Consider the following 24,870-nt stretch of genomic DNA (forward strand, 5'->3'; position numbering starts at 1 on the left):
TTTGGAGAGAGACATTAATACAGACATTTTTTTCTATGAAGTTCCAATTATTATTGTGAATAAGGCTGTGTGTATATTGCTCCCAATATTAGTAGTTAAAATGTACTATCTACACTATGAATAGGATACAGCATATAATCTCAGAATTTATGGTGGATGAAATCTTCTGGTAGTTGGTCACATAAGAGTTATGTAGGTACTTGGCAACTCAAGAGATACGAGAGGGTCTGTGGTTGTGACTTCTGCAGTTTGTTGTTGACACTGATCAGGTGAAGTTCCGTACCATCGTTTTGGGTGAACATTGCTAAACCGTATCATTTTAGCTGAACGTGAAATTATGGTGATCACTGGTCCTTACTCTCAAGGCATAAAGAATGAACAGTGATATTGTAATTATCAATTTTTAGTTGTATCCAACATGAAAATCATATCCTTGGCCGTCGATATGTGTTAGAGAACATATACGTAAAACGAATTAACCTGCAGACCATCGGCATTTATTATTCGGTAAGCAGAAATTTGCTGTGCATACACATGTGGACGCGCGCGTACTCATAGGCATATAAATATAGTGTGTGTGTGTGTGTGTGAACTGAGTTTTTTAATGTGTGAAACAAGAAACTTAAATTTAAAAATTACTGCAAGTTCAGATGTCAAAATGATCGACAATGTTCAGGCATACTTATTTTCCATATATTTTTTTTTTTTTACTTTTCTAGGCAATCCTTTGCAAATTTAAGATTAAAAATATTATTTCTGATATATAGATAATAGAATCACCCTCATCATAGAAACTATTTAGAATCTCGATGAATATACAGATACAAGAAAAATATGGAAACAAGTGCACCAACACAAATTCGGTTCGTTAATGCCCACTAGAATCTTGTAAACATGGAGTATTCAGGTGCCGACTCTTATCTCACTCACGGGTCAAGTTATGTCAGCAGACAAGTTTATTTTGCCAATTCTTAATATTGACTTGTGGAAGAGACGAAAAGTGAGTTTATCATGTTTGTTTCATAAAATATACTGCAACGACAAACATCCTCTGCACTCTTCTTTACTTGACGTAGCTGTTTGTGCTCGTAACGTAGGTAGACTGCCGTAGCAAACAGCGTAACGTCTTCTAGTAGCATGTTTAATACTACTCAGTTTGCTAGCAAATTCATTCCTATTCTTTGCTGACGCCTCTTAAATTTCGTGGTAAAGACTGTCCTTTTTCCTTCTTCAACTTTCTGAGGCAACAAAGACTGCGAAATGTCTGTTAAAAATCGGGAATGCCAGATCATTCTTACAGAATTAGATCAATGAACGTGACTGAAAAGGAATTCTGAATGCCGACGACCGAGACCTCTCGTATTTTACCTGTAAGCGTATTGATTTGTTCAAATTTTAGTGGTAGTGTTAGTTAAAAAGTTCCTCGTTGGGAGAGTAGGTTCCGTTCTTAGCTACCACTCTGCTGGCCGCGAGTTCTAATCTCGGACCGGCCAATGAAGAATAAGAGGAATTTATTTCTGGTGACAGAAATTCATTTCTCGCTATAATGTGGTTCGGATCCCACAATAAGCTGTAGATCCCGTTGCTAGGTAACCAACTGGTTCTTAGCCACGTAAGATAAGTCTAATCCTTCGGGCCAGCCCTAGGAGAGCTGTTAATCAGTTCAGTGGTCTGATTAAACTAAGATATACTTAACTTAGTTTAAAAAAAAATATTGAAGACTTTTTCATTCAAAATAGAGCACAACATGTCTTGCAGACTGAATCAGACCACAAACTTAGAGAGGCGCAAGAGGAGAAAGAGTCCCTGTTGTTAGGAGGGAAGAAACGATGGTTAATTAGTTACAGTCTTGATTCCTTGACTCCCTTTGCACGTTTCCTTTAGTCATGTACATTTCGTTTCCATACAACACAAGAGGAGTCTTATTCTCCTTTATGGCAGCCTTGACTTTCTGTTACTTTTTCATTTACTTAACGGCATTTTGTCAATGGTGAGAAATTTTCGTAAACTTCTTACGCAAACATTTACTTTCAAATACAAACTCATACTTTCACAGCTTTCACTGAGTTCTCATTGCCATCACCATCATCCGGAACACAATCATTGTCATTCGACGTCCCACAAATCCCCACCACATCTAATTTTTATCACGTCCTCCTTTGATAAAAGTATGAGGCTGCTGTGTTGTAATCCTGATGACTAACCAAGGTATTGGATTTTCCAAATATTATGACCATAGGTGGAATTCTCAACATTTCATTTTCCCATTGTAAATGAATGAATGAACGAATGGCTCTGTCGAACATTTCTGCTACGCTAATCGTGTGAGTTTTGTATGTGAATATATATATATATATATATATATATATATATATATATATATATATATATATATATATATATATATATATATATATATATATATTGTGACAGAAGTGTCCAGTGTCTGTTCTTCAAATCAAACCTGATATCTAAGTGCTTGTTCCGGAGTCTAAGGCACCATTTATATATGGGGAAATGGTCAGTCTAGTGCACCATTTATATATGGTGACCCTGGAGTGTCCAGTGTTTGTTCTTTAAATCAAACCTGGTATCTAAGTGCTTGATATTTGATTACCAAACTTACCATTTATTCAACAATTATAGTTACCTCACAAAAAAGCCAGACACCTGAACCCTCATCACACATAAAAGACGACTGATTTCTCTAAAGGCAACAGTGATCCCTTATAAAACTTATCAATCATGAAAGAAAGCAGATAAAGTTCGTTAAACAGGTGTGAGGTAAAATCTAAGGGCATCACTCCATTAATGTTATAAAAGTTCAAATATTTCCATTTATTTCATTTCCCTGGTTCGAGCTCACTTCAATTACTTGAAGGAAAACATCTCACTTACCACTCTATCTCTAATTCAAATCAAAATTACTGGTGGGTCAATGAATGAAACTCTGATATAATATTTTAAATACAAAAATTTATTTCTAAATTCAAAGATTATACATGACATTTAACAGTCTCAGGAAATCTATTATTACTCGAAACAAAACAAAATTGGATTAAATCTGAATTAATCATCAGTCAAAATTAAATCAGAAATTAATTTATTAATTCATCAAAATTTATTCAAGAAAGATTTAAATTGTTAAATAACAAAACTTGATTGAGAGGAAATATACTGTAAGTAAATTAATTCCCACGTGTTAAACAAAATAAGGCAAATAAATCAATCATATAAAAATGTGGATACAAAAGACACAGAAATATACTCTGCAAAAGATTAAATATCAAAAAATGTAAAGCAAAAATTAAGGCAATAGCAAACACATCACATATATGTATAAAAGAAAAATTCTTCAAAAGATAAAGCATAAAACATATAACACGAAAAAATATTAAAAAAGTGAAAAGGTATCTTTACATATAACCACTGCAGATATTATTTTCAGTGCACTGAGAACCCATAATTATTTTACAATACCTTGGTACCAAATGCTTCGTGTCTTTAACCAGGCGCCGTTACACACACACTTAATAAAATACACTGTTCAGATAACTCGGACACATTTACTAAGGAATTAAACAGTTAAAGAATATGAGTGACCATCGTCTACCAAAATATCAATTACGTTAAAACAGGACATTCGTAAAATCCCGAGAGCGAGCGAGCGAGAGAGAGAGAGAGAGAGAGAGAGACGCGGAGCGGAAAAACGCAGCTCCTTTCCACAACGCTTTTTGGTCTCTGAATCTCGACTCCTCTGTATGGGCGTCAATCTACGTGGTAGGTCTAACCACAGTGTTTTGATCGAGTCCCAGTGAAATGCATTACTTCAGCAGTTTTGAAAATTGACTAACAAATTGAGCCTCTACACAGTGAACAAGGGCTCTCAGTCTCTCTCTCTCCCCACGCATAAGTCCCTTCTTATAAACTACACAGAGTGCAATCATTTTACCTACGCTAACTCTTTTACGATATATGCGTATCTGAACACAAAATCATAGTTATACTACAACTCACACATAAACACGGGGAGATTACTGCATTACGAAAACCACAGCATAAGAATATATATATATATATATATATATATATATATATATATATATATATATATATATATATATATATACATATATACTACTATATACAATGAGGTTACTAGAGATTACTGAAGGTGCAACGTTTATGGTCAACTGTAATTTAGTGTCTAATTTTGTATCAGTTGTTGAAAATCATAATGGGAGTAAATTTCTGGCGGGTTCCAGTCGGTAAGAGAGTCCAGACTGCCTTGTTTTTCTTTTCTTTGCTCTACTTTCCTCCTGGTAATTAGCATCTTGATGTATTTGGAGTACGACATAGTGCATCGGGGAATATTTATTTAATTATTTATTTACCTATATTTTTTGCTAAAAAGAATTAAGAGAAGAAGAATAAGAAAACTTTTCGAAATAGTATCTGTAGACCACACGACCTCAAGTACATATGCTGTGAAGGCCTTTTAGCAATAAATAAAGAAATATTTATTTATTTATTGTTATTTATTTTTATTTTTCTTATTTTTCATTTATTTATTTATTTTTTTTTTTTTTTGTTGCTAAAAAGACTTCACAACGTATGTGCATCAGGGTCGTATGGGCTAGAGTTTTCTCCTACTTCTTCCTAAGCAGTTGGCAGACATCTACCAGACATCAATGATATGCTGCTACTTGAGTCGGACTCGTAACACCTCAACCTGGGGAACACCCGCATCCTCTTCTGGGGGTCTACCAAGTCGCTGGGAATCCCCGGCGAAGCTAGGTATCCCGGATTAGTTAAGGAAAAAAAAAAATACCTCTTTTTCACCGGTTATTCGTTTGGATTTACTGAAATCGCGTAGCGTCAAAGACCATCGGCGGCAAAATTAGGATGTTTCTTTGAAGTGTGCAAACACAAACACACATATATATATATATATATATATATATATATATATATATATATATATATATATATATATATATATATATATATATATATATATATATATATATATATATATATATATATATATATATATATATATATATATTGTGACGAAGTGTCCAGTGTCTGTTCTTCAAATCAAACCTGATATCTAAGTGCTTGTCCCGGAGTCTAAGGCACCATTTATATATGGGGAAATGGTCCAGTCTAGTGCACCATTTATATATGGTGACCCTGGAGTGTCCAGTGTCTGTTCTTTAAATCAAACCTGGTATCTAAGTGCTTAATATTTGATTACCAAACTTACCATTTATTCAACAATTATAGTTACCTCACAAAAGCCAGACACCTGAACCCTCATCACACATAAAAGACGACTGATTTCTCTAAAGGCAACAGTGATCCCTTATAAAACTTATCAATCATGAAAGAAAGCAGATAAAGTTCGTTAAACAGGTGTGAGGTAAAATCTAAGGGCATCACTCCATTAACATTATAAAGTTCAAGTATTTCTATTTATTTCATTTCCTGGTTCGAGCTCACTTCAATTACTTGAAGGAAAACATCTCACTTACCACTCTATCCCTAATTCAAATCAAAATTACTGGTGGGTCAATGAATGAAACTTTGATATAATATTTTAAATACAAAAATTTATTTCTAAATTCAAAGATTATACATGACATTTAACAGTCTCAGGAAATTATTATTATTTGAAAAATTGGATTAAATCTGAATTAATCATCAGTCAAAATTAAATCAGAAATTAATTTATTAATTCATAAAAATTATTCAAGAAAGATTTAAATTGTTAAATAACAAAACTTGATTGAAAGGAAATATACTGTAAGTAAATTAATTCCCACGTATTAAACAAAATAAGGCAAATAAATCAATCATATAAAAATGTGGATACAAAAAGACACAGAAATATACTCTGCAAAAGATTAAATATCAAAAATGTAAAGCAAAAATTAAGGCAATAGCAAACGCATCACATATATGTATAAAAGAAAAATTCTTCAAAAGATAAAGCATGAAACATATAACACGAAAAATATTAAAAGTGAAAAGGTATCTTTACATATAACCACTCTAAATATTTTTCTTAGTGCACTAGAAACCCACAATTATATATGTTTACAATACCTTGGTACCAAATGCTTTGTGTCTTTAACCAGGCGCCGTTACACACACACTTAATAAAATACACTGTTCAGATAACTCAGACACATTTACTAAGGAATTAAACAGTTAAAGAATATGAGTGACCATCGTCTACCAAAATATCAATTACGTTAAAACAGGACATTCGTAAAATCCCGAGAGCGAGCGAGCGAGAGAGAGAGAGAGAGAGAGAGACGCGGAGCGGAAAAACGCAGCTCCTTTCCACAACGCCTTTTGGTCTCTGAGTGTGGGCCCCTTTTAGATGCAGAGGGCACAGTCTATGGGTGGAAAGAACAGGTCCCAGACGATGTTTTTATTTTAAAACTCTTTAAAATGATAATTAGAGACAAAGTGGAATTACAGTTAACACTAATATTTATCATTACATAGTTTCAGAACAAGAGAATCTCTAGTTATTATAATAAGAATGGAAAACATCTTCTAATAACATTCCTGAACGACATTAGGCAACTTTGTAATGGAATCTTCCACCCCACAATGTTTTTGATCGCAGCCCATAGTGCCTTGTCCACTAATGGAGAAGATGATAGTCTCAGCAAGTTTTGAAACTGACTAAACAAACGCGTCCCTATACAACGAACAACGGTTCTCTCTCTCTTAGCGCCACTCACATCCTCTCTAACTATACAGCGTCTCAAGACATACAGCGTTTAATCATTTTACCTACGCTAACTCTTTTATGGTATACGCATATCTGAACACAAAACCATAGTTATACAACAACTCACACAGACACACGGGGAGATTACAAAACCATAGTTATACAAAACAACTCACACAGACATCAGGACTACAGTGAGCACTAACGCTTTCGGCCGAAAGCGTTAGTGTGTCAAGTCCCACAGCATATATTAATATATATATATATATATATATATATATATATATATATATATATATATATATATATATATATATATGTGTGTGTGTGTGTGTGTGTGTGTGTGTGTGTGTAATGTTCTAAGGTATAGTGGTTACTAGTAACTCGAACTTAATAGAATGCGGTTGAAGGAGAAAGTACAGTACATCTCAGGTGGTCCTTAAAATACATTTATCGGCGACGTTTCAAAACACAAAGGTTTCATTTTCAAGCTGCAAAGATAAAAAAGCAAAAAATCAACATTAAAAGCATTAAATAGATATATAAAACATAATGCATTATAAATGACGGAAATTAAAACTAACCATAGTAGAACCAACCATCAAGAGAGAGTAGCTTCATAGTAAAGGTGTGCTTGATACAGTGATGACTTATACAATTTAAATTTAACAGTATTAGGCGCAAGCTTGTTGAGGATACAGTACTGTAAGAATTCGGGAAAACGTTCGGCCTTCCTCAGTTTCTTGACCTTACGTGAGCTTTCTCTGATGGCTGGTTCTGCTGTAACTAGTTTTCATCTCGTTTTTATAATGTATTATGTCTTATATTTGTATTCTAGCGCTTTTCTTGTTAATTTTATTGCTTTTTGTCTTAGCAGCTTGAAAATCTTTGTCGTTTGAAACGTCGCTAATAAATTTATTTTAAGGACCACCTGAGATGTACTGTGATTTCTCCTTCAACTGTCTTCTATATATATATATATGTGTGTGTGTGTGTGTGCGTTTGTATATGTATATAAATATATATATATATATATATATATATATATATATATATATATATATATATATATATGTAATTCTAATATATGTAACTAATGCCCTCAATGCCCTCTTAACTTCTCAATTCTTCGCTTTTTTCGGATATGCTTGTAACTATGAAGCCGAAATATCCAAACGGAAAATGAAATTGAACAGCCTGTGAACACCGGTCGCGGAAAGTGAACCCGCATTTCCATATTCACGAGGAGGTCGCGTTCAACCTGACCAGTTTGGCAACGCGACCTCCTTGTGAATATGGAAATGCGGGTTCGCTTTCCGCGACCGGTGTTTCAGGCTCTTCAATTTCTTCTTCTGTTTGGATATTTCGGCTTCGTAAGTTACAAGCATATCAAAAAAGCGCGAAGAATTCGAGAATTAAGAGGGCATTGTAGCTATTAGAATTACATATGTGTCTGGTAAAAGTGACCAGTACATTCTACATATATATATATATATATATATATATATATATATATATATATATATATATATATATATATATATATATATATATATATATATATATATTGTGGAGCATCACTATATTGTGATCGAAAATAATGATTAAAAAGCCAATAATAATATAATTGATAAATTGTATATTTTAAGACATAAAAATATACAAGAAATGGGATAAAAACGAGGAGCTTTCGACCGTTTGCGCAACGGTCCTCTTCAGTTGGCTGAAGAGGACCGTTGCGCAAACGGTCGAAAGCTCCTCGTTTTTTTATCCCATTTCCTGTATATTTTTATGTCTTAAAATATACAATTTATCAATTATATTATTGTGGCTTTTTTTAATATATTATATATATATATATATATATATATATATATATATATATATATATATATATATATATATATATATATATATATATATATATATATATATATATAAGTGTTTCGAAATTAGAGCGCCCCCCTCTACAGCATAAACTAAAATTGATATGGACAAAAACAAAAGTAATTCAGAACAGGTATTTATTTAAGTTTCTCTCTGAGTATTTAATATTTTGTGTGGCCTCCATCTGCCTGTACCACAGCCTGCATTCTTGAGGGGTATGATTTCAGCAAATCACAAAAAAGCTGAGACTCAAACTCCATTTCCCTGAGCACTTCGGTCGCCTCTCTTCGCAAGTCGTCGAGGCTTAGTATACCATCATAGTTCACTGTGCGTGCTTCAACAGGATCCTTTAAGATACTACCAATGTTTTCACACACATTAAGGTTATGGGAGCTACCTGGAAATTCACTTGACGAGAAGAAATCAGTACCACTGTTTCGAAGCAGCTCCTGTGTTTGAAGAGCCTTGAAACATGGTGCCTTATCATGCAAAAATGTGACTTCTTCAACAGATAACACATTTTCAGGATCGTTGAGGAAAGGAAATACTCCACCAGTAAGCACAGTTTCTCTGAAGTATTCGCCATTCCATGACTGTCCTTTTCCTTTGATGATCCACATTAACCGTTTGGCTGTGAAACAGAAAAATTCCCAAACATTCAGGAAATTTCACAACTTGGCGATAGCACACGTCATCGCTGATATCATCCAACTTTGCAAGCCCAAATGATGTCATTTTTATGATTTGGCTTCCTGACTTTGTAAATGAAGAATTCATCTGATGCAGCAACATGGAGAAAGTCAGCTCTTTAAGAAATGAACCACAAAACCATGCACGGTCTTTTCTCTGTTGCTGAGTGATGCTGGGCTTGCTGATAACATGAAATGGCTTGATACCATATTTTCTCAGCTCACGATACACAGCACTATAACTTCTCTTGTTTCCCCTTTTTGTTTCTAGTTCAAGCGCCAATTTACATAAAGACTTTCTTGGTCTACCCACTGCCTCAACTATGATGTCTTTTGACTCCTGAGAAAGGACTTCAGGCCTTCCAAGATTCTCACTCTTTTCGCGATGACAGTCATATGGACTTTTGCTCCAGTTTCTTTTAACAAAGGACTCATCTCTTTTAATGTATCTATCTATCCAGGAACGTGAAATGAAGGATGCGCCAGCATCCCTGGCCTCTCTGAAGGTTATAGCCTGGATTCAGTCAATCCATCTGATTTCCTGTGAGTCTTAGCCATGGCTGTATCTAACTCCGCCACTCAGTCTGAAAATACAAGAAGTGTAAAATGAAAAATAGCTTAATAGAAACTTAAAATAATGCACTTGGAGATAGGCTATAGCAGAAAACTTCATAACTTTCCATTTGTTCTGTGGAGGGGGCCTCTAATTTTGAAACACCCAGCATATATATATATATATATATATATATATATATATATATATATATATATATATATATATATATATATATATATATATATATATATATATATATATATATATATATATATATATATATATATATATATATATATATGTGTGTGTGTGTGTGTGTGTGTGTGTGTGTGTGTGTGTGTGCGTGCGTGCGTGCGTGTATCAGACCTCTCGTGACCCCACTTAATGTTGAAAATTTGGGGAGGATGAGGGGAAGGGGAAAGGGAGAGGGAGGTAAGGGGAAGTAGTAGGGTAAAGGGGAGGGGGAGAGGAGGAGGAAGGGGGATGGCTACAAGCGTTGGTTTGATTGCAAGTTCTTACCTTGGAAGTTAACACATCTAACTGGGAACCAACACTTCGTGCAAGAAATAAATGCTAAGGGAATTGCGATTTAAGTAAATGGAAGGACTCTGGAGGGAAATTCCAGGTCTAAGTTAATTGAATGCATTTACATTAAATCAGAAGATCAGTTACAAAGAGCCATAAACGCTGGGCTCTTGTCACCTCTCAAGTGAAATGATACAAGAATAAATAAGAGTGCCACACAATTAATAATGAGACATAATAATAATAGTGAGTCAGAAATTTATTTCTGTTCCGCAAGTGATTGTGTATTATTTCTATCTTATTCATTCCGAAGGGATAATTCGAATGAAATGCTGTCAATTGGATCATTGCTGAGTCGGGAAGTTGGGGAAAACACGCTGGTGTGCAAGCAGTTAGCTCGCCCAGGTAATTCCTTGGGTGCAGTTGCCCTCAGGTTCCAACTTCTTTTATGACTTGTATGGCCTAGTGGTCAGTGCCCTTGCCTTTCCATTGAAAGACCTGGGTTCGATCCTGATGTGAGTCAGAAATTTATTTCTGTTCCACACGCGATTGTGTGTTGACTATTTATATATATATATATATATATATATATATATATATATATATATATATATATATATATATATATATATATATACTATATATATATATATATATATATATATATATATATATATATATATATATATATATATATATATATATATATATATATATATATATATATATATATAATAAAACTGTCTTGTTTGTGTTTGAATGCACACAGGGAATCCTGGAGGCTTCTAGGAATTCCGAAGGTTTCTTGGGCTTCCATCACCCTTCCCCTTCCATCGCCCCTTCCTCCTCCTCTCCCCCACCCATTCCCTCTTCCATCCCCCTTCCTATCCGAGGACTGACCAGACCCAATATATGTACAGTACAGTATATACTGCTCGTCCGTTCGGCCAAGTTAAGAGAACCAGTGTTGGGTCTGGTCAGTCCTCGGACGGTTGCTAACTGTGTGTGAGTGTGTGTATGTGTGTCTGGGCCGATCCAAGGAGCTGTGAACAATTATCGGTAATTTCCAGAGAATTCAAATTCAAATTCAAATTCAAACTCAAAAAGTTTATTGATATATACATCAAATGGAGTGTAGCAGCATGCTGCTATACTCACCAACAAAATTCAAAGGATTCCAAGAATGAGGAAAAAAAATATACAAAAATAATAATGAAAAGCAAATATTTTACATGAGAAGTATTTTGACCCGATTTATACAAAAGGTAATGCCAAACTATAATGCATATTTTTTATAATACTATAGCAAAATTACTACAGGCAAAAGTCATACAGAGCAAATATAACAAAATTCAAGTATTACAAAATCGTACTAAAGGACAGGCAAATGGCTCACAATTATTTATTCCAATACAAATGAGGAAATTTCTTTATAATTTTGGAACAAACTTCATTTTTCAGAAAATAACATACTTGATTTGTTACATCAGCAATTCTGGGGTCACGAAACTCTGATAATTTATTACATTCCGTAACATAATGTTGTAAAGTATGCTTCCGTAACTCACCACATAATTTACTGTTAGAGTTTTCATCATTAATGTATTCCCAAGAATATTTATATCCTAAACGTAATCTCATAATTAAAGTATCTAGTTTAGATAATGCCCTTCCATATACAACTTTGCTGTTTTCGGACACGACCAAATAGTGTCACATACTGACACTCCCATCATTTAAAATTTTTCGAATTTCAGCTGCTTCCCACAAAGACCTCTTTATTTTTACCCCTTTCTTTATTCTGCTCAGAGCCATTGTGCTTTCTATATCAATATTATTTTGGTTTGTAGCATCCTTTGCCAAACTATCAGCCATCTCATTCAACTGAATACCAACGTGAGGTGGCACCCAGAAAAACTTGACAAAATACCCTTGCTCTTCTATTACATACACAAGTTCTTTACACTTATTTACCAATTCTTTTTGTCAATTGGAAATCTAGAGTTAAGAGCAAGAAGAGCACTCTGGCAATCCACGAAAACAAACACGTCTTTCATCTTGTTTACCACTAAAGTTAACCCCATGAATGGCATGTAATTCAGCGGTAGTAATAGAAGTTTTATCTTCTATTCTTTTTGACAGTGTCTCGTCAATACTCACATCATTTTCATAATATTCCTTATAACCACACCACATCCAACCTTGATACCATTCACTGAACCATCACAGTACATATGTATACTATTACTCTTAGGCAATGTATTTATTTTAGACAAAATTATTTGTTTCAATTCGTATGCGTTGCACTCACTTTTTTTACAGTCAAGTTTACAAATATTTACATTTATTTTGTAACACAACCATTGGAACTACTACTTGTAATTTTACACAGAATCATATTATATCATATTTCATCAGTATATTATACAGTTTCTTAAAATAACTGTTGAATTTAACATGACAACTTCTATTGCCTGAATAACAGCACTCTTTAAGGTTCTTTCTCCCCTTCAAATTTCCAGAGAATCAGATGCGCCTAAACAAGGTCTAGACCTCGCGTCTAAAGAAAGCCGTGTTTTACTCGCATATCTGCATCTCAAACCTAACACTCGTGTTAGTTTATAGTTCCATATCTTATAAAATCCATTAAAAGGGAAAACGATTAATTAACTTGTTTGAGTTCCCAAGGAGACTTACGTGCCTGAGTACGATAATTAGTCTCCCACAATGTACGCCACTTTTCTCGTTTCTTTCCTTTTCTGTTTTTTTTTCTTCTATGGGATGTGGGGGGGGGGGAGATGAGTGGTGAACCTTAACGAAGAAATCAAAGCAAATATTCTTTAGAGTCATTAATTGTCAGTCATAGAAAACCTGGAAATTCTATACCCACATAGAAAACACACACACATATATATATTATATGTGTATATACATATGTGTGTGTGTATCAGAAATCTCCCTTCATATCCATTCTCATAATCCTCCTCCAAGCAGGTGACGTTCTTCCAACTTTTCTGGTGTCCTCAGTGTGTCAGTGATGTGACGGATATATCCAATCCGTGTCTAAATTCTCTTCATTATACCTTTGAACCTCCGCAATTTCCTTTATGTCATCTTCTCTCACGCTATCCTGCCTTCTGACTCCTAATACTCTTTTTAGGCTTCATTCTCACATCGACAAAATCTTGGAGATATAACATGATTATCACACCTTGCTTTTTGTCCGAATCACCATACAGATCTTATTAGATTAATACGTATCTTACTATCGTATGCAATTTCAGTCCATTTGACTTTCAAATCTTGTTTTTCTGCCCATCGGTTGACTTTCCTTCACTAAATTCCAAATTAATAAAAACTGCATCTCGACTATGCAGAATATGCCCTTTTTATAGTGCTGAATGGAATCTTTGACATATTTTTGCATGGTTCTTTTGTGCAGCTCATTTATCTTGTTAGCAGTTTTTTTGTGGGTGAGTGGTTCACACATAAGACCGGTAACACCCCTCCTTCCTAAATTTATTAAACATTCTGTCAACTGCTGAATGCTGGTCTTCTCGTTCTGTCAAGAGTGCAAAGGTTTCGAGATTGGTACCAACTATAGTCAGCAAGAGACCTCAAGGCTAATGCGCACTTGTCTGGAGTTCGTTCAGTCTGAAATGTTGTGAACATAATAATTCTGCGGGTAAGAGCGATGCTGTTACGAAGGAAGTGAACTCAACAGAGCGGATTAATCACACAAGTTTCCGGAATTCTTGAATTCAGCTGAGCGTACAATTCTAGGAAGACAAGGAAAACCGCAATGCTGCAAATAAATAATCTAAAGATTCAGCGTGTGTTCATTTTTGGACGTGAGTGTTGGTTGAACTTGGGCATTGTTTTAAGGCTACTTTGGTTCTGTAAAATTAAGAAAGGGAAAACATATGCTAGCGACACTGATCAGGTTACTTTTTCAGCTTATAAATATTTATGTGATTTAGTAACTGAAAATAATTTCTCATCACTCTCACCGATTATGGCGGAATAACATAACTATTTGTTACTCAAATACCCTTCGTTTTCGTGATTGCGGTTGGCGTCATGTTGTTTCTTTGTTTCAACCCAAATATAGTTTCATTACGCCTAATTTTAAAAGGTGATTTATTATTTCTTTTCGTAATATCTACAGGACTGAGAGGTTTGCAGTGCTCTGCTTCATTGCAAATACTGGGACCATGTTGATTTGTTAGATTCCAGTGTTAAGTGATACAGAAAAATTCTAAACAATCAGTTCCGTTTTTCATGTAGTCTTCAGGAATATTTTCAAGGAGAAATATAATGTGCATGCATGTTACTAGTTGTCTGATGAAAACGGAGAAACCTCTGGTGCGTTAGCGGAGTCAGTAGGATGCAATTACGGAATCCCTGCGGTAAAAAACAAGGACACTCTTCCGGTAGACAGCGTCATAGAAATTAAGAAAAAATTTAAGTATACCTTAGTTTAACCATACCACTGAGCTGATTAACAGCTCTCCTAGGGCTGGCCCGAAGGATTAGACTTATTTTACGTGGCTAAGAACCAACTGGTTACCTAGCAACGGGACCTACAGCTTATTGTGGAATCCGAACCACGTTATACCGAGAAATGAATTTCTATCACCAAAAATGAACTCCTCTGATTCCTCATCAGCCGACCGGAGAATCGAACTCGGGCCTAGCGAGTGATAGCCGACAACTCTACCGACTCGCCCAACGAGACCAATCAGTAACCGCGAGAGGGAAGAACATTAAAAAAGGATACTGTATAATTAACAAAACGTACATTTAAATTCTACACTCTCTTTAAGATCAATAAACCATCCTGAAATATCTGTATGGATGATTGGGATCATTTATGACATTGTCGTTTATAGTGTGACACATGATGGCAGAGGCTGATGACAGAGTTGGCAGAGTGATGTAGGAATTATAATAGTGATCATGTCTGGTGTGGATGGTGGATTAAAAGTTACATGATTCATCTAAGAAACAAATTTTGTATCGAGACTGGTTTGCGGCAATAGTACTGCGAGATAAATACGTTCCTTGCCTTTCAATCTTTCATTTATTGACTTGCTTGTTTGTTTACTTATTCATTTGTTTGTATTTGTAGACCGATGAAATCAGGTAGTATTTTAGCCAGGTAGAGGGGAATGGGAAAGGATAATTTGGTGAAAGGGAAAGAGAAAGGAAGGGGATGTATTGGTGAAGAGTAAGGCCAATGAGGTAGGATGTATTAGGGGAAAGGGTAAGGAAAAAGGAGAGCGCTTACTGATGAAAGGGTGAGAAATGGAGAGATACTGTTGGGTTTGCAATGAGACGACATCCTACAATGAAGTTTATTGTACGAGACCAAAGAGTCGACTGACTCGCAACCGCGGTTGCAGGTTGCAACTCCTTACCAGTCGGCAGAACATTATCGAAACGTATCCTACAGATATATTAGCGAAATGGTGTATATTTCAAAAGACCCGGTAGAAAGTAGAGGAGGACCCAAATGTGGAAGAATGACAGTGGTAGGAGAGTTGTAAAAACTAGTAAGAACCAGGAACTGCAAGAGTGTGTGTAAGAGCCTAGCTAGATGGCGGTTCTGTAAGATAGCGGCTTGTTAGGACTCGTAAGTTTTTGGTACCTCTGGATTTATCATAACCGTTCTCTTTCTGTTTCTTCATATTTCTCTCCTGTTCCTTAATCTTTATGCGAGCCTTGTATTTTTGGATAAAGGAATTGATAGAAGTTGCTCCTTAAGCGAAGCTGGTGATTTAAAAGTGATTTGTCTTCTCTAATTTTTTTTTTATCAAGCCAGTTCTCATTTAATCCTCTTATGTCTATATTTGATCATATGTCAGTTAAGAAACATCTAATTATTCAGCTTCGTCTTTCCATCTCATGTTCTTGATTTCTTCTGACACAAAGTTGCGTTCACACAGACGCATTTGAATGACTTATATTTTTACTGCACATATTGAATGGTAAACTCATGCAGGTAAGTTACCAGTCATTCATCTATTTCAAAATTTTACATTTATATTTCCAGGATTCAGTAAAGGACTTCATGCTAACAGCAGACTTGCACTTTTTCGAATCCCGAACGTTTGCGAAAGTGCAGCATGACATTCTCGAAATGATAAACTATTGCATTACGCAGGAATATTGCCCATGAGCCACATTACGGATTGTACAAATACAATGTTTAAGGACCGCCTACGGCATTACCATACTCTTAAATCTCTTCCAAGACTGTATGTTCGCCACACGTACCCACTGATTGCTCGCGACAAGACGCCCACCCTTCCCCAGGATGAACGCAGTAGATCAGCTCCTGTGTTTTACGTCTCCATCTCCCAGCTCGAGGAAGATTTAGGGGGAATGAGACTCCCTTCAACAGACTGCCTACCGGTAGGAGCCGCTGGTCAGAGTAACCCGAGCTCAGATAAGTAAGTTTTATTTAAAAGCAATCATGTTTTCACTTTAGTTTTAAGGTTTCTTAACTTACAATTGAATTCGAAAGTTTGATTGAAGTAAGTATACACTGTAGTTTAGCTGATGGAAATTTTAGCTTCTTTAAGTCTTCGTAAAATTACGCATAACCTTTTCTCTCAATGTAGTGGCTGACTCATTAAGGAGAAAAACTCCATGTCAAAATGAAATCATTATAACTGTGAATGACTAAATTAACTGCAAGAATAACTTGAGTTTAATGGAGAATCGAGATTATTTATTAACAATTCATTGCTGTCGAAAGAAAAACTATTAATAAGGACACATGAATGGTTTTAAATCACCAGTGAATTATTACGTCATCGCTGAATCAAGATACCCCCTTCAATATTAGTAAAAGGAACTCTGTAGTTACGGAATGGTATTTTGTTTCCAGTGAGCAAGTTCGAAAGAACTGGCTTTTCTGTGCATTATAAATACAAAAAGAACAACATCCCACCAACTAATTCAAATGACAAACCGAGAATCTAAGACTCTCAAATAAAGAAAAACAAATAATGTAACACAGGCTTGTCTCAGACCAGCCTTTACAGTAGCGCACATTTCACTTTCATCGAAAAAACTTTTAATTGCTCCCAGCAGCTTAACATCTTGATGATATCACTGGTGAATAGAGCATAATTCATTAGACCCAGAGATGAATGAGTAGGTGGCGTGAAAGAGCTTATGGAAATGCATTCCCTCAGTATCCAAGAAGCGTGAGAGTGCCTGCAAAATAAAGGTGAAAACTGCCAAGCATGGGGGAGGTTCAGCATTCAGCTGATGAGTCTTCTTTGTAAAAGGTGAAAACTGCCAGGCATGGGGAGGTTCAGCTTCTTTGTAAAGGTGAAAATTCAGCTGATGAGTCTTCTTTGTAAAGGTGAAAACTGCCAGGCATGAGGGGAGGTTCAGCATTCAGCTGATGAGTCTTCTTTGTAAAGGTGAAAACTGCCAAGCATGGGGAGGTTCAGCATTCAGCTGATCTTTGTAAAAGGTGAAACTGCCAAGCACGGGGGAGGTTCAGCATTCAGCTGATGAGTCTTCTTTGTAAAAGGTGAAAAAAACTGAGTCTTCCAGGCATGGGGAGGTTCAGCATTCAGCTGATGAGTCTTCTTTGTAAAAGGTGAAAACTGCCAGGCATGGGGGAGGTTCAGCATTCAGCTGATGAGTCTTCTTTGTAAAAGGTGAAAACTGAGCTTCTTTGTAAAGGTGAAAAGCATGGGGAGGTTCAGCATTCAGCTGATGAGTCTTCTTTGTAAAGGTGAAAACTGCCAAGCATGGGGAGGTTCAGCATTCAGCTGATGAGTCTTCTTTGGGGAGGTTCAGCATTCAGCTGATGAGTCTTCTTTGTAAAGGTGAAAAAGGTTCAGCAAGCTGTGAAAACTGCCAGGCATGGGGGAGGTTCAGCATTCAGCTGATGAGTCTTCTTTGTAAAAGGTGAAAACTGCCAAGCATGGGGGAGGTTCAGCATTCAGCTGATGAGTCTTCTTTGTAAAAGGTGAAAACTGCCAAGCATGGGGGAGGTTCAGCATTCAGCTGATGAGTCTTCTTTGTACGGAAGTGTTCAGCACTCAGCTGATGAGTCTTCTTTGTAAGTGTATGAAGCGGCCGAGGCTGTGAAAGTGTCTTCACAGATGAAGCTTGACTATGGCAGCGACTGTTGTGTAGACTGTGCTGAGTATGACAAGATCACAACTAAAGCCAAGCCCCTGTGGAAGTAGAGGGGCCCTCTCTGGGGAGGGTCCGTCTGTATGCACCCACTGAGCATTACTGCTCATGATGTGGGGGCAAGTTGGTCGCCTCAGCGGGACCAGTTGGTTATTATTGTCCCCCGTTCGAAACCTACGACCATCACATTGAGGCCATTAGTGTACAGGCTTAGGCAATAGATCTATGGAAACCTGGAAGGGTCCAAGTTACGAGACTTTCATGGATGGCACATCAGTATCATCTCTTTTCCATTCATCCTCTTTATTCTTTTCATCAAATTCAGGAAATACGATAATATATGAAGCACTAAAAACCAGGAGAGCAATGGAGCAATGGATAAGATTGACTTGAAGTTTCATTAATCGAGGTAGAAACTGAACTTACATATTTAAACAAAACCCCTAATAATTTTAGACAAAGATTTTGTGATTTAATCTCTAAATCAGAATATAAATAGTGGGAACATTCAACTGTTACTAGTAGAGAGGTTTAATTCATTTTAATCAAACAAATTACAAAACCGGATAGTAAAGAAGAAAATAAATGGGGAGCAACTTTGTTGTGGAGGCACTGAATTAAACAGATTTATGGAGTTCTCATTCAGAGATGATCACAGGATGGGAGTCAACAGATGGTGGAAGAAGAATTCAGGACTGAGGGCGAACATATGAGAGGGCTGGAGATGAAGGAAGAAGACTCATCAAGAGGGTAAATAACAGAAGAGTTAGACATAGGATCATTCACATAGATAGAGCAAAGCTTAGGCGAGAAGACGTACTATTGAGAAACATCACTAAAACTAAGGGAGGTTTTGTCAGATAGTAAGGTGTCTTGGAGATAAACAGACCAGTGAAAAGGCACATTAATCCCTGACGGGAAAGGAGGCTCCAAACAGACCTTAACTCGCAGAAGCCATATTGGAGATTTAAGAGATTAATATTGGAACATATGTCTTGGAAAATGACGGTGGCTACATATGACACAAATATTGGTTTTTTCATTTTCACAAAAACAACTAATCCCATTGACCAAATTCCCCTGACCAAGAAATATTAATTTCATCCTGATAAGCTCCTGCCAATAAATCATATGCAATCAATAAGTAACTTTCATGCAGAGTTAGATTAGACTCAAATTAATCCATGTAAGAGAGAAAATAGTCCTCATGAGGAATTGACTTTTCTGGTTCTTCTGCTTCCTTTCCCTATATGACTGATTTACAAGAATCACTCTGGACACTGTGCCAGCAAACCCTGTTGACTGTAAAGTGCCATGGTTACGCCAGTGTATACACCAAATGATTACACAACTATTTCTGCATTATCAATAGAAAATGGAATATAGAAAAGGCCATTTAAAGAGTTTATTCAAATTCTGGAACTATCTTATCTCTTAAAAACCACTCTGTCGTCAACATAATACTTGAAGTAGACAGACTCAAAGTTTATGACCTTGAAAATGATTTAATGTTATTTCATGCATTTGTTGACATATTATATTTTCACCTTTGATTTATTTTTCTACAGCTCCAGCAGTGTTCTGTCAGACTCCCTGTCAAGTGCAAGATTGATAAAAATAAGGGATGACTTGAAGTTTTCACTTATAAATAAATATGGACTTTCGAGGTATGTATTCTGAATCAACAAAACAGTAGTCGGTTTGACAGTTGTTTATGGTATTTAGGGAAACGCAATGAACCCCTTGTTAAAAGAGGTAATGACTGTGATACTTTTAGTTATAACTATCCCCAGAAGATCTGTGAATTGCAATTGATTCTTTTCTCACAGGGCCAAAACTCTGTACGAGAAGCATGTGGAGCGATGTCATTATCTTCTAATAAACGCAGAAGAAGACGAAGAAATGGCTGCAGTGGTCAGGAAGCTGTTAGAAGATAGCAGTGGCAGTCCAGTCATCAAAGGGCGTTGGAATGTAGTCATAGGGTCACAGAGACTCGCTGTTTGGCAGCAACTCATACAATCAGCCACAACAGTCCTCGTCTTTTTGTCAAGGGCCTTGTGTAGAGATGAGATCCTTTCATTGACATTTCCGAGCGTGCTTACTCAAGATCGTTTAATAGTGCCTCTCTATTTAGAAGAGTTTACGCCCCAAGAAGTCGAGAGGGAGTTCCTCTCCAATCTGAAACCTGTGGTTTATTCCTATGGCCCAGCACTGTATGATCGAAACAGTGAGAGAATCAAGGAATATGTTGATAATCTTCATTCCAAATTCAACTTTGTTAAACATTATTATGAGGAAGTTAAAGCTTTACAGGATCTACTCATGCCTACGGGCATGCTCAATATTTGCCCATGCGGCGAATGCTAGGAACATATTTCAGTTTGCTTCGTGAAGCAGGATCAGGCAAGTGACAATATTTTCATAAAGGGATTTCAAGAGAGAAAACATGCCTGTGGTTTTTAATAGAAGGGAAAAAACATTCTTCACAAGTACAAAAGGGTTTTGTTAAGTGATGTGCCAAACGTCAGCGTGTTCGTATTATGCATTAATTTTAGGTTAAATCATAATCCACAATGCAGCACTTAGCAAGTGCTTGATTTTTAAGGAGTACTACCTGTATACAGCTCTTGCAAACTACTATAAACAAAGTAGTTCTCTGATGGGACTGTAGCCTCATGTATGGTAAAGCAAACATATTAATGCAATCATTTCATTCGTCACTTATCTTTAAAAACTTCCTATGATCCTACAAACACTGTTACTGTCATTCACAGGACTAACAAAAATTATGATCACTTTTCTATTTTCTAGTAATGTTGCAGTTTTCTTGATCAGGTACAACTTTTCTACAGGAACCTTGCAAGACGCAAACCACATTTCACTGACGAGTATTTACACAGACGTTCAAAGATTCCACCGCACAGTCCATAAAGGTCACACATCATATTCACTCTCTTCATTTATCAGTTCTCTAATTTAGACAGTTTTTCTGTCTGACACAATTCAAGATATCTCCATTACTGACCACGATTAGTATTTGGGACTGCTCACCTTATTTCTACATCCAAGGCTTTGCAACTTCTCGAATTCACCCTATGGCCAGAATCCTGTATTCTCTGTCTCATATAGCTGATGCAAAATTCGAGGTACCTGTGCATTTTTTTTTTTTTTTTCGTGGTTGATGGCCCTTTGAATTCCAGGATCACGTTTAAGCAGAGGCTGTCAGTCTCATCTGCAACAGGTTTCTTCAAAGTCAGACTTTTTTGCTTCCTGACTTTGGGAATGGATTAGGAATATTGGTCGGCTGATCCATGGACCACATCATCTTCCTCGCTATAAACATTACTGATCACTTTTTTTGGTTGAATTTTTTTTTTTCCACAACAGCTCGTTAAGGCATCATCTGCTACTTCCACTAGCAAAGTAAAAAAAAAAAAAAAGACCATTGCTAGAATGCATAGGCAACCTCACTTTTCTTCTAAATGAAATGACCTGAAGCCTATGTGGACTTCATTATCAGCGAGTTCTTTTCCTCAGTTTGATCCGCACGGCGCATTTCTTCCTCATAGCAGCCTCCCTGCCTCGCCCACGCATTTTCTATATTCATCCCCGAAAACAGCTGGAATAGAGCCACTCAGGTCTCTTCATGTCATTATTACTGACGCAGCTTAAAAATAAGCTTTATATAAAACCTGTTGTCGCGTACACATCCATTATATGAGTCACACGTGGGACAAATTAATGTCCCCCTTCTGCTAGCCAAACTGCAGAATCGTTGGCGGTCATATTTCCCATCAGTGGTTTTTATTCACGCACAACGCAATTAGTTTTAAAGGAAAATTGAAATTTATTTAACAACATACGTTCAAGCACTCTTCATGCACGTATGCTCACTAGTTCTGTGCTAAAGAGTATTACTAAATGTAAATGGTTTTGTGCATCATTTTTTTTATTAAAGATTTTGCACCAGATTTTCGTTGAAAACAATGTATACTTCCAATAAAATGAATAACCTATGCTTATATTTCTACATTTGATACCAACACATACAAATAGGGTATGCACACGCGCAGAAACATTTTCACGCAGAGCATTGAGAGAGTTTTATATAAATGCCTACAAATCAGGGGCGTAGGAACCTTCTAAAAAGCGGGGAGGCAAGGGACAAGATAAAGTTACCAAGATATAGAAAGTAAATGCATGATTAAGAAAGAAAAAGACAATATTTGCCGCAGCAAGTATAATTATTAATAGGTTGTCCTAATACAATGATATGTGCAATATCTCTAGTCCTAATACAATGATATATGCAGTTCTCTAAGTTGTTTCAGCAATGATCATTATTGCCCAAAATAACTTACGCATATGTAGAGCTAAGGACTAATCAGGTGAACTGTCCAAAGAACTGAAGTCTAGTACTGCTCTTATTGATAAAATCTGTGGCAATCTGCTGTGTATTTAGATCATCTGATAACCCTTTATGGGCATGTAGGAATAAGATGTTATTTAGTCTATTTTGACACAGTGGAGAGAAGATAAGTTTTGATCCTACGAAGAGTTGAGAAACTTTCTGATGTGGCTGTGGGTGCTGGAACAGTCAGGTAAATCTTTATAATTTTATTGAGTTCAGAGACCATAGTAGCAGCAATAGGATTATTTTCCCGTGATTGTAATGCATCAATAACTGTAGATATAGTAGTCTGTAAGATAAGTGTGTATCATGTTGCTGATATCAGTAATACTACTGAATGGAATGTTGTTATGTCTATGGTAAGCAACGCATTACCTAACTCCGTCCGCGCCAAGATTTTGGCGCGAACGTCAGTTGCCCTGTACCCACCATAGGATTAAGACGCTTCTGTAATAAACCATCAACACGGGAATAGTGCCTCTTACTTACCCTGCCCATAGAGTATCCTATATAGTCACACTACTAGGACCACCAATTTCTCCAACTTTGCACAGAGTTTTTAGCATGGCCAGTTCATGATAAAGTTTCTTCAAGTCAATGTCTTTGAAGTAGGCTACAAGGTCAGTGACTCTGGTATTTCTGCTGGACTTCCATTAACTGATGTTATTATCATAGTTTCCATTTCAAGAAGAATGTTGTAGCTGGCGCTCTGAAGTCTATCAATGAGTTCGCGGTTCATCAAGTCTAGTGCTTCATAGTACTGAGTGCGATAGCATTCCTCAACAGCTGAGGGGAAATGTTCTGCTGGACTGCCATCATCAGCTCTCTAAGGAGCACGCCTCCTTCTTGGTAACTTTGGTTCACCTATTTCCTCTATGTCTCTTGCTGCCATTTGAACATCTCTGAAAAAAGTGCTGAACTTCACATCACTCCGAAGATCAGCATAGTACTTTCTGGCAAGTCTACAGCTTTGATAGCATCATGAACTGAGATCTTTATAACTTGGAGGTTTATCGATAGTGTCTCAGAGGTTGCAAAGACCAAATGCCCCAATTTCAGACCAAAGAATGTTGAAAACTTCTCCATTTTTAAATAGGGTACATGTACATTGTGCATGTGCAGTATTTGAACTTACCTGAAGTAGAAGCATCGGCTCATCTTGCTGAACCCGGCCTCTTACAGCTTCGAAAAAGTCATCAATAGTGCGCTTCATGACAACACTGGTCAGTGACCGTTCTCATTGGTACTTTGTATATCAGCACTGCAAAATAAGGTCAACACCAAGATGTCACTATTGCTGAGTCAGAGATAATCAGCAAAGATTGTTGGACTGTGACAGTGTTGCCAAATGGCATCTGAGTTTAGCGTTGCCAGATGACGTCTGGACAGTGTTGCCAGATGGCATCTGCAATATTTCTGGATAAACTGTAGTAATGATTCCTGGGTTTCTAACAATTCATATATATATATATATATATATATATATATATATATATATATATATATATATATATATATATTTTCTATTGTATTCAAATTTTTCTGTTGTATAAAAGTGGGGGGGCCGCCAAAATACCCTTTTTTGCCCCTCTCTGAAAAATGTTGGGGGCCACATGCCCCCTCTGCCCAACTCTTCCTACGCCTATGCAAATGATTTTTGTACAGTTATACATACATGGTTCTATACAAACACACAGACGGAATAATGCATTTAGTAACCTTGACCTTAATATAACTGAGGTGAGCATGCTTGAGGCTGAATTGACCAATATTACTGAATTTGTGAACACAAGTAAAGTGGAGTAGCCGGTTTTCAGTCTTACCAAGGCAGCAGAAATTTGTAGTGGCTGGACTCAAGTCCAGGACTTACTGGACTGCAAGGAAC

General features: G+C 36.4%; 1 protein-coding gene across 2 annotated transcripts; it reads left to right on the forward strand.

Moving 5' to 3' along the window:
- Nucleotides 1–246: 246 nt before the first annotated feature.
- Nucleotides 247–23,457, forward strand: LOC136854666 (uncharacterized). 2 transcript variants are annotated; one of them, XM_067131255.1, is made up of 4 exons: nt 247–507; nt 16,464–16,863; nt 20,143–20,241; nt 20,404–23,457. In XM_067131255.1, the coding sequence occupies exons 2-4, from the start codon at nt 16,586–16,588 to the stop codon at nt 20,939–20,941; spliced, it is 915 nt and encodes a 304-aa protein (XP_066987356.1). In that variant the 5' UTR covers nt 247–507; nt 16,464–16,585; the 3' UTR covers nt 20,942–23,457. The 2 variants fall into 2 exon arrangements, with proteins under 2 accessions (XP_066987356.1, XP_066987357.1); XM_067131256.1 differs by having other exon boundaries at nt 261–507; nt 16,666–16,863.
- Nucleotides 23,458–24,870: the final 1,413 nt, after the last annotated feature.

This window comes from Macrobrachium rosenbergii, chromosome 29, assembly GCF_040412425.1.
Source record: "Macrobrachium rosenbergii isolate ZJJX-2024 chromosome 29, ASM4041242v1, whole genome shotgun sequence".
Classification (NCBI taxonomy): domain Eukaryota; kingdom Metazoa; phylum Arthropoda; class Malacostraca; order Decapoda; family Palaemonidae; genus Macrobrachium; species Macrobrachium rosenbergii.